The 12,427-nt window shown below is 31.0% G+C and overlaps 1 protein-coding gene across 1 annotated transcript; it reads left to right on the top strand.

Annotated features, from left to right (window-relative positions):
* The first annotated feature begins 9,604 nt into the window (after positions 1–9,604).
* Positions 9,605–10,666, top strand: LOC107019853 (kirola-like). Its single transcript, XM_015220218.2, has 2 exons — positions 9,605–9,847; positions 10,136–10,666. Exons 1-2 carry the CDS (start codon positions 9,661–9,663, stop codon positions 10,405–10,407), a joined length of 459 nt encoding a protein of 152 aa, XP_015075704.1. The 5' UTR covers positions 9,605–9,660; the 3' UTR covers positions 10,408–10,666.
* The last annotated feature ends 1,761 nt before the right edge of the window (positions 10,667–12,427 follow it).

Here is a 12,427-nt window from a genome sequence, read left to right as displayed (position 1 = left end):
AAGTGTTAAGGGAATACATGGGAGATATATATAGGAGATATAGGAAGGAGTACTAATCCTAATAGGACTAGGATTAAGGAGTACTAATCCTAATAGGACTAGGATTAGTACACAGTAAATACTAATATTATTTTATACTATTTATTTAATACTATCTGTTATTACTTCGTACCCTGGTTTGACTTCACTTCCATTGACGACCTCTCAAATATCTTGACCTTCCATGTAGGAAGTCATACATGTCATCCATGTTTTGTAATTCTGATGGTTGAGTTTCTTAACTCCACTTATTGCTTGTAAATCAGTCATTGCAATAGATGTGTGGCTTCTTTTTCTCGCTTGTAAACCTAGCTCTGATGCCAAATGACGAAGACAACTTTGATAGAGAAATCAATAGTTGAAAAAGGAAATAACAGGAAGAACAAAAGATAACCAAATTTTTTTATTGTTACTGGATGATTTTATTTCAATAGGTTCTGTAGCCTTATATAGGTTTACATATTATGGAATCATATTCCCACTAAACCAGTACTGTAGTTCCACTAAACCAACTCACGTAAACATTCGGAAAGCAATTCTGCAAATACTACCCAATAGAAAAACTATTACGTGAAAAGAAAATAACTACCAACTGGAAGCTAAAATATAGCTATACTACAAACTTAGTCAAACTAAACAATAGGGGCTGATGTTGTACAACTTTTAACAGAAGCTAGGTGAGGCTGACGAGTTTATTTGAAACCGCTATCATCACAGTGTTTATATATAGTTAAAGTTATTTATAATTTATATGCATAAGACTCAATTTATTGGCCATAATTTAGAAATAGTTTTGAATTAGTATTATTACTCAAGCTAATGTGTTATTTTGTAATTTTAATTCATATATTACTAATCCTCGTATTCTCCCACATTCTAACAAACAAATTGAGTACTAATCCTTATATTATCCCATATACTAACAAATAAATTGAAACGAATGAAAGTATTATTAGTAATAAAAGAATAAGGAACAACCAATATTGTGTAACTTTATGTTGATTTCTTATGAAGATTAAATCTTTTCAAATTCAATATTAGATGGCTTTTAGGCAAAAGTATGAACTTTTTTTGTTTATGCTTCTGAGTTAAAATTTGTAAAAAAATAAAATTTATGAAAAATAAGGCACAATCATCAATGATAATAAATCCAATGGAATTCAATTAAGTAGAGGAATGGAGAGAATAGAGAATATGTAGGTCTTTATCATTATCTCGTAGATATGAAGATGTTGTTTCCAAAATATCCTAGGCTCAAGTGTATCATGAGGCTCAAGCAAAATAAGAAGAAAATAGTGAAGAAAGCATATAATGGTAAAAGAAAAGTAGTGTGAAGTCAACAAGAAAGAAACAATAACCACAGCAAAATAATGTGATGATCGAAATATAGTAAACAACATATGACCGAAATTACAAGGGCACGATTAATTGTATAACATACACTAAACACTCGCAAGGCAAGACATCGCTCTATCCCTACTAGCCTTCTATCCTAATATACGATCTCCACTCTCTCCTATTTAAGTCATATCATTGGTAATATGGAGATCTGTCATGTCCTATCTAATATTACTTCTCCCCAATATTTTTTCGGTCTACCCCTACCTCTCCACTTACGATCTACATCCAACCTATCGCACCTTCTCACTGACGTGTCTCCTCAAAACATGTTAGAACAAATGAACAAGAATGATAAAATTACAAGGAATACAAAATAAAACTTGCTTGGCTTAGCGGCACGTTAATACGTTTCTTGAAGATAGTTGGAGTCTCTCCCACGAGCAATCGGAAGAATAAATAACAACTCTATCTTCGGGATTCAACTAAGCCACAAAACAAGTAGCATTCAAGAATGTTGCTCTTCTATTCTTGAATTGGTAATTTCACCTTTTGATTAATGTCTCACAAGTGTTTTCAAGGGAAAGTACTTTCGTTTGAATGCTTGTCTTTTCAACCAAAAGAAACTCAATTTATAGGATAAAAATTTTGTAAGAAAAAGACTTTAATTAAATTGTATTTATTATAGGTTCATGAATTAAAAGAAAAACTTATCTTTCAAAAAATTCTTAACGTTGAATTTAAAAAAAGTTTCTTGCAAAAAATTTATAACGTAGAATTAAAACAAATGAATGTTACAACTCACATTCATGTATTTTTTTATTTCAAAAGTTTTTCAAATGATGAATTGTTTCAAAATTAATTGAAACACTAATTCATACAATCCCCCACTTGTTTCAAGAAATTTTATCTTTGGAAAGTCCAAAAAATATTTTGAGACATTAATCTAGCAACATGCATCAATAATGGTGTCTTTTCGACTTGAACCATTAGCTAGTGAAGGTTTTCTAAATAATTGACTACTTAGTGAACAAATCTTGAACTAAGTGGTTCATTGAATGAAGTTAGAAAAATACTCCACGCATATCACTATATTCTAGTGAAAATCGAAATCCTTTGACACCTTACGACCATGTGTCCTGAATCCTTTTAGCCAAGTGCTTTAAGACTTCCCTGTTAAAAAAAATCTTATTGAAGCGGCCTCCACTTCGCACTTAGTGCGGTGAATTCATCAAGAGTAACTTTGCATACTCCGACCAAATAGTCTAAAAACTTCATTAAGAGAAAATTAATCTCATCCTCTTTAACAACAAAGTGTCGGTAAAATAGTATTCCTACATACTCCAATCGAAATTGATTTATAAACTTATTAAGAGAATACAATCTCATTCTTATCTTCAGTAGGAATATTATCAAAATTTATCAAGAAATTTTCTTACTAACTCCAACCGAGATCGGTCTTATAAATTAATTAAGAGAAAGGAATCTCAATTATGCACATCTACTTATTTCATTTTATTTTGAAAATGGTAATTTTATTGACGTGCTTCACAATTGAAACTTTATTTGTTTTTCCCTTTGAACCCAAGATTACATCATTAGGTAGGTTACCATAGAGTACAATTAATTTACAACAAGCGTTATTCCATACCATTACAGGTTTCCACCACTAACTCTTTGCCTAACCCTTTAGACAAAGAATTCACTAAATTAAATCTAGACTTTCACATATTGAAGCGATATCACGCCTTCCTCCAATAATCTCCTGACATGATTATGTTTGAGACGAACTTGTCTTGACTTGCCATTATTGCAGTCACTTGAAGCCCGAAATATAGCAGCTTGATTATCACAATAGATAATTAAAAGTGGTATTGGCTTACTCCATAAAGGAATATCTATCAGCATTAATCGCAACCAATCAGCTTCTTCTCCAGCAGAAGACATAGCTATAAATTCTGACTCCATGGTTGAATGAGTTATACATGTCTGCTTCTTTGATTTCCAAGAGATCGTTGCTCCATCCAAAGTGAAAATCCAAGCAGTAATAGATTTAGAGTCATTTGGATCAGAATTCCAAGTAGCATCATTATAGCCTTCAAGAACAACGGAAAATGTAGAATAATGCAGGCCAATATTAATTGTACCCTTCAGGTATCTTAAAACACGAATTAAGGCATTCCAATGCTCAACTCTAGGACTACTAGTAAACTTGCTCAAAGTTCCTATTGCGTAATCAATATCCGGTCTGGTATAATGCATGGAATACATAAGACTCCCAACAATCTGAGAATATGTCAGCTGATTAAGAACATCACTAGAGTTCCACATTAGTGTGATGCTAGGATCAAATGGTGTAGAAGCAGGTTTGTCGTCAAAGTGACCAAACCTTTTTTGGACTTTCTCAATATAACTTGATTGAGTATGAGTTAAGTCATTCGCTGATCTCATGATTTTAATGCCCAAAATTACACCAGCTTCTCCAAGATCTTTCATTTCAAATTGAGAAGCTAGAAAAATGAATTTGTTTCTTTGACTCTTTCAATATCAGTTCCAAAGATCAACATATCATCTACATAGAGGCATATTATAACACCAGATTTTTCTTGAAATTCGCTAAATATACAAATCATTCATTGAGTATCCATTAGAAATTATTACTCTTCTAAATATCTCATTCCATTGTTTTGGAGCTTGTTTTAATCCATAAAGAGATTTAAGAATAATACAAACTTTGTGTTCTTGACCAAGAACAACAAATCCTTCAGGTCGTTTCATGTAAACCTCTTCATCTAGATCTCCATTTAGAAATGCAGTCTTCACATCCATTTGATGTATTACCAGACTATGAATTGCGGCTAAAATAATCAAGAGTCGAATAGAAGTCATTCGAGCTACAGGTGCAAATGTATCAAAATAATCAATATCTTTCAATTGAGTAAAACCTCTTGCCACCAAACGAGCTTTGTACTTATCTAAGGTTCCATCAGATGTTAATTTCTTTCTAAAGATCCATCTACAACCAATAGACTTACATCCAGGAGGGAGTTCTGATAAAATCCATGTATTGTTTGACATAATGGAGTGCATTTCATCATCAATAGCTTCACGCCAGAAAGGAGCATCATGTGAAGCCATTGCTTCAGCATAACTTTCAGGATCCCTTTCAACGAAATAGACTTGAAAATTTGGTCCAAAGTCTCTTGGTTTGGCTGATCTTGAACTACGTCTTGGTTGACTTTCTTCCAAAGGTTCAACTATTTTTCTTTTAAGAGTAGATATAGAAGAACTTGTATTTTGTTTCAAAGACTCTTTTTTCTTAGGAAATATATGCTCAAAAAAGTTAGCATGCAACGATTCAATAATTGTGTGAGGTCTTGGAGTCTCAAGATTCAAAAATCTATAAGCCTTACTGGTTTGTGAAAAACCAATAAATACACAATCTACTCCTTTATATCCAATCTTAGTCAATTGTTGATCTGGTAATCTAACATGAGCCAAACAACCACATATTTTAAAATAATTTATATTTGGCTTTCAATTCTTCCAAAGTTCATATGGAGATGAATCATGTTTCTTGGAATGAATTCGATTCAAAATATGACATGCAGAAAAGAAGGCTTCAGTCCACAAATTTTCAGTGATACCAGATCCATAAAGCATAAAGTTAACTATTTTAATGAGAGTTCTATTTTTTCTTTTGAATACACCATTTTGTTGTGGTGTATAAGACATAGTCAAATGTTTCTCAATGCCTTATTTTTCACAAAAATTAATAAAATTTGATTTTAAATATTCTCAACCTCTATCAGATCTAATTGATTTAATCTTCAAACTCAATTTATTTTCAACTTCTGCTTTATATGTTTTAAAAGTCTCAAATGCCTCATCTTTTGTTTTTAATGGAAAAACATATGTATACCTTGAGTAATCGTCAATGAAAGTGATAAAATATCTCTTTCCATGACGTGATAAACAATCCATCTCACAAATATCAATGTGGATTAATTTCAAAAGTGTGGATATTCTTTCAACAGACTTAAAAGGTTTCTTTGTTATTTTACATTTACTACAAGTAATACACTTAGCAACATGATCCTTTCCACAGTCTTTGATTAATTCATGTTTCATCATAAGTTGAATGGCTCTAAAATTCACATGACCAAGACGTTCGTGCCATAAATCTAAAGACTCCACAACATAAGCAGAAATATTTTCATTTTCAATATTGAGTTTGAACATGCCATTTGTAGCATCACCTTTTCCAACAAACATGCCTTGTTTAGACAAAATAAATTTATCTGCCTCAAAAATAATTTTAAAACCATGCTTCGAAAGAAGAGTACCTGACACCAAGTTCGTTCGAATATCAGGTTCATGCAATACGTCTATCAATGTGACCATCTTTCCGGAAGTGAATTTTAGTTCAACAGTTCCTTTTCCCACAACCTTAGCAGAGGATGAGTTTCCCATATGCAAAACTTTATCGCCCCTCACTAATTCATAAGTCGTGAAAGCATTTCGATTACCTGATACATGACGAGTTGCACCAGAGTGTATCCACTATTCCACTTGATCTCCCGCTACAAATGCCTCTGTGACCATTGCCATCAGCTCATTTTTTGTATTGTTATTTGCCTTTTCTTTCTTCTTTTCAACTTTAAGAATTTTACAATCACGTGCATAGTGACCAATTTTATGACAATGATTACATTCAATTGACTTAGAATTAGAATTAATACGCTTGAAATTTTTACGCTTCTTTGCCTTTCCTTCTTGATCTTTTCTTCAACAACATGAGCTTTCATGATGGGCTCCTTCGAGAGGTTATTGTCACGGTATCGTGTCTCTTGTTTAATTTGCAAGTGCTGTAATAATTGTTCAAGAGTCAAATCTTCCTTCTTGTGTAAGAGTTTGCTTCTGTACTCTTTCCAAGATGGAGGAAGTTTTGAGACAATCGCACCAACATGAAAGTTTTCATCAAGAGCAATTTCAGATATAACAATTTTATTAGCTATAAGTAGAAATTCTTGTATTTGTTGAGTGATTGACTTGGCATTAACCATTTTGAACTCCATATAATTTGAAACAAGAAATTTCTTTGAGCTCGCCTCTCTGCTAAATGGATAGCTTTAAGAGTATCCCAAATCTCCTTAGCAAATTTGCACTTAATATAATATTGATCATAATATTTATTGGACATTCCTCCAAGAATATAATTCTTCCATAAGTAATCATCATCTTGCCATTTGGCAATTTGTTCTTTAATTAAAGTAGTCTCGTCCATTGCTACCTCAGAACTAGGAGCCTCAGGACCCTTTCTCAAGAGCATACGCCAACTTTAATCGTCTTAAAAAGAATTCCATCTTTCCACGCCATCTAGAAAAGTCTTCGCCATCAAATATTTTAAAATTAGGATTAGGCAAAGATGGAACACTGTTCGTTATTTATGTGGATGCCATAGAGACAACTATCTTCAAATTGTAAGAACAAATGAACAAGAATGATAAAATTACAAGGAATACAAAATAAAACTTGCTTGGCTTAGAGGACGTTAATACGTTTCTTGAAGATAGTTGGAATCTCTCCCACGAGCAATTGGAAGAATAAATAACAACTCTATTTTCGGGATTCAACTAAGCCACAAAAGAAGTGGCATTCAAGAATGTTGCTCTTCTATTCTTGAATTGGTGATTTCACCTTTTGATTAATGTCTCACAAGTGTTTTCAAGGGAAAGTACTTTTGTTTGAATGCTTGTCTTTTCAACGAAAAGAAACTCAATTTATAGGATAAAAGTTTTGTAAGAAAAAGACTTTAATTAAATTGTATTTATTATAGGTTCATGAATTAAAAGAAAAACTTATCTTTCAAAAAACCCATAACGTAGAATTTTAGAAAAAAGTTTCTTGTAAAAATTTTATAACGTAGAATTAAAACAAATGAATGTTACAACTCACATTCATGTATTTTGTTATTTTAAAACTTTTTCAAATGATGAATTGTTTCAAAATTAATTGAAACACTAATTCTTACAAAACATGCTTAAACAATCTCAATTTGCTTACCTCATCTCGTCCGCTATAGAGGTCACTCTCACCATCTCCTAAACGACCTCATACCTAATCTTGTCAATCCTTGTATGCCCACACATCTACCTCAATATCATGATCTCTGCAACATCATTTTCTGAATATGTAAATTATTGACTAATCAACACTTTATCTCATACAACAAGGATAGTCTAACCATCACTCCGTAAAACTTACTTTTAAGTTTAGGTGGTACCTACTTATCATACAAACTCCGAAGGCAAACCTTTGTTTCATCCAAGACATGATACAACTCGAACCAAATCGAGATATTAGTACAAAAACTAAATAATTAATGAGTAACAATATAACTAACCAAATTGAAATATTAACTTGTAATATCTATATACTTTGGTTTAAGTAGATTTTGAGTAAGAATTCCTATTGTTATTTACTTAGTTTTAGTATTCTACTTTATTTTTTGATTATTTTTTATTTGGCCTACAAGTTGATCCAACCTACAAGCTAGCATTTTTTTCTAACGGAAGTGAAAAAAAATACTTTTAAATTTACAAAATATCTGAAAAAGCGTTTAGAGAGGAATTGAACGACAAATGAACAGCGTAACTAATATTAGTTGCCACGGAGCTCAGGTCGCCACTAAAATGATTTTGTGACGACTCTGTATGCTTCAATCGCCACTAAAACCCCGAATTCTTGTAGTTGCATCATTAAAGGCAATCCCTCTTCTGTTGCTATTCTTTCAGACAATTATAGTATTAGCATTGGCATGCACAAGGTCCCTCACTAATTCTAATAAAAACATGTCTAAAATTAATCTCAACAGCAAATTTACAAAGGAGATATACTGTTTAGTTGTGGGTGGGGACCGATGGGGTGGGGGTGTAGGTATCATTTCTTTTATAAATAAGTATATTACGCGTAGGGTGCTAAACTTCGAAGTATTTTCACATAAAAAGGACAAATGATGGAAATAAACAAAGGGATAACTCAAAGTTATGTTCTACGAAGAACATTTTAAGGATCAGTACAAAAAGATAGAAAAGGTAAAATTATAAAGTGATTGATCAAAATAAAAGTGTTTATAAGCTATAAAAGTAAAAATTAAAAAGGGGAGAAGGGGTTGATATATCCCTCAACTTTGTCATATGGAGCTGATATATTGTTCCTCGTTATGTAAGTGGCTCATATATACTCTTACCGTTATATATACAGACGGCTCACATATACCCATACTGTAACAAAATGAGCTAGCATATGCCCTTCATTAAACGGAATTTATATTTTTGACTTTTAAGTTTTAAAAAAAAAAATCATATAGGGGGTATATAAGATCCATCTAGCAAAGTTCAAGTTATATTTTAATTTTTTTCGTACATAAATTATTTTTTAAATTCTTTGATTATCATTATTTGAGTTACTTATCTTATTTTTCTCTTTCATTCTTAAATGTAAAGATTAAATTTAAAACTGATTTTTTTGTGGTTATATAATTTATTTTTCGGCTATATTATAATTTAGTTTTTATATTTGAAAAAAGCTGATCATATATAATAAATTTTACAAGAGACTTAATAACACAAATAAATTTGACCATAAAAATAATAAATTTAAATTAGTCTTTGAAATTGAAAATAGAAGTCAAAAAAGTACGTGTGAGAAAGATTAAATATACTGATCAGATGAGTTATATATTTTAAAAAAATAAATAAATTAAATTTATTTTTTTCACTTCCTTTAGAGGAAATGGGTATATGAGGTCCATTTGTATAATAACAGAGATATATATGATCCACTTTCTTAATAAAAGGTATATCAACTCTAAATGACAAAGTTGAGGAGTGTATCATACCCCAAATAAAAATGACCAACTTATGGATGATTTTGGGATTTTAAGTACTTGAGTTATAAGCACTTTTAGTATTTTTTCAATTATATGATAAGCTTAAAAATATGCTTATGAACTAATTTGAACCACTTAGAAACTTAACCTAATAGCTTATTGGGTACTAGATATAATCTTTTTCTGTAATAATGGTGAGTAGTTACATGCACACACCTAATTATGTATATAAGCTTTAAACCAAAAAATAGATATGTATAGGCATAAAAAAAATATAAAATTTTAGACATATTTGCCTAGCTATAAAAGGGCAGAGCTACTCATGTAATGATGAACCACACACTTATTATTATAATACACTTTGTGATATATTATATCATAGAAGAAAAATGAGTCTTCAAGGAAAGTTGATTTCTGAGATAAATATCAAATGTAATGGAGATGTGTTTCATGAAATAATTAAGTATAAACCACATGATATCTTTAGTATATGCTCTGATAAGATACAAAATATGGATATTCATGAAGGTGAATTAGGCAATATTGGCTCTGTCAAATCCTGGAAATTCACCTATGGTAAATTTAGTTTCAATATTTATTTTTATAGGGTCTGTAGAAATCACACGTCAGCCAGTTGCGTTGGACATGTTTCATTGACTTGTTCCAATCATCAATTTCCTTCCTCTTCAACAAGGTCATTAATTTTTCTTGTTCAATTTGTAAGTAAGCTATAGGAGATCATTTTCTCAAAAAAAGTTTAGACATTATCCAGTCATTATTTTTATTAATTCAAACCATTTTTGACCCATTCAGATTCAATTGAAATTAGTAGTACTATGTAATATTTACTACATTTTTTTGCAGGTGGGAAAGAGATTTTTGTTAAGGAAGTAATTGAAGAAATAGATGATGAAAAGAAGTTGATTAAAAAAAAGGTAATTGAAGGTGATTTATTGGAGTATTATGAATCATTTTATGCCACTATTCAGGTTGAGACAAAGGGTGAAAACAACTTAGTTACTTGGATCATGGAATATGAAAAGATGAATGTGAATGTACCAGATCCACACTATTTAATGGAATTTTGCCTTGGTGCCACTAAAGATATTGGACTCACAATCTCAAGTGATACATAATAATAATTATTATTATAGATGTACTTGGAATAAAAGGCTGAGTCGATGGATATTGCTAAGCAAAATTAAAAGTTTGAAAACTAATTCTATTTGATTCCATATATGTATCCAAGTCTGTAATGAAATAGATAATATTACATGTAATAAAATCTCAGAAATGTAACAATGGATTGCTTGTAAGTCCATTTCAATGATGCATATTGTAATATCACATAACAGTCAATAAAGAGATTTCATGCAAATGAATACACTACAAAAATCTGGATGACTCATGATCACTAAATCGCTAGTAACTAACAATATTTTCATTTTGAGAAAATGGTCAGAAGCCTCCCATGTTATTATCGAATTTTCAGCTACACACCTATTCTTTACGAGGGTCTTATCACCCTCTGATCTTTTTAAAAGTGAAATGTCTAGCCCCCTACAAACTCACGCACAAATTTATATTAGGCAGTAGTCAACACGCGCTGCCACGCAATACACCCTTTTTTTATATAAAAAAAAATATTTTTTTATAGTTTACTTTTTTTGTTTTATATTTTCATCTTCTCCATTTCTCTTTCTTTTTCATTCCTCCATTTCTTTTTCTTTGGAAGCTTCAACAGATTTGATGACTACTGCATCTTCGACCTTCATCAGAATTCTAAACACTAGGAAATCTCGTTCTTTAAAGCTAGAGACAAAAGAAAAACTCTATCCCTGAAAATTGCTTCTTCTTCCGCTATTATAACATTTCTAAAAGATTGATATGAGAAACTCAATTGATGTGTAAATCAATTTCAATAAGTGGCCTTCTTCATCAAAGGGTCTGTTACCAAATGATTTCTTTAATGAATTCTTCTTCATTAATTGAATCTATTACTTAGTGAACTCCTCCATTAATGACTAAAGTTCGATTCTTTTAACTTTCAATTTTGATGTTGATTTTGAGCAACCAACAAATTTCAAAGTTTTGATATGATAAAAGTATGTAATTTGAAGATTTCGGTCATAATCTATGGGGGTACTTATGTATTTTCCCGAAGATTAAAGAGAAAAGATAAAGAAGATAAAAAAAAATGAAATGAGACTAATTTTTTTAAAAACAAAAATAGAATATGAATATGAAATAAATTAAATATTTATAAAGTTAATATTTTAATTATCTTTTTATCTCTCACTCTCCCTGAGAGAGTGAACTACACCTCCTTGCCACATCAGCATTTAGAGAGCAAATAATTTCACTTAAGATAGTCCAAGGGGTAATAGAACCCCGTGAAGTATGAGTGTATAATTGGAAATCCGACTATAAATTGAGAAGGCTTTTGCTCATTTTCTCTTTTATTTTGATAATTCATGGCTAGATAGAATTAGCCATGAGTTGTGCTATTTGTCTAAAGAATATATTTGTCTGTCAACAATTTCCTATTTTTAGTAGTGATAGTGATTTACAAATTGACTAAGGTAAAAGCCATCATCTCAAGGATTTGAAATTTTCAGAGTACAAAAATGATGTGTATTATGCCACTAGAAACATAAGAACATTATATTAGTGAACCTAATTATTGATGTATTCTATCTTAAGGTCACAAAAGGAATTCGTAAACTTCAGATTTTGAATATACATGTGGCTAGAATCAAGGAAACAGGACACAAAATATTGGGAATTCTAGCAATTTAGGCTTTGATAGAATTGGCAGCTCGGGTTTTAAAATTTCAGGAAATTTAAGCTTAATTTGGTAAATTCAAGATTTCAGGTAATTATGGCAATTTGAGCATTTTTAGTAGTGATAGGGATAAATTTCTAGTAGTTGCATCATTAAAGAATGACTTTCTATAGTCAAAGCATTAGATAATATCTCACACCATAGGTCCCTCTTCTATTGCTATTGCCTCACCACAAAAAGATTATTAGCAGTGATAGGGATATATAGTATTAGCATTGACATGACAAGGTCCCCTATCTAATTCTTTTACAAAACATGTCTATAATTAATCTTAACATAAAATTTACAAAAGAAATATAGTATTTAGTTTG

Source organism: Solanum pennellii, chromosome 5 (genome assembly GCF_001406875.1).
Source record: "Solanum pennellii chromosome 5, SPENNV200".
In the NCBI taxonomy this organism is placed as follows: domain Eukaryota; kingdom Viridiplantae; phylum Streptophyta; class Magnoliopsida; order Solanales; family Solanaceae; genus Solanum; species Solanum pennellii.
The sequence above is the reverse complement of the archived record's forward strand: the minus strand, read 5'-3'. Positions and strand labels throughout refer to the sequence as shown.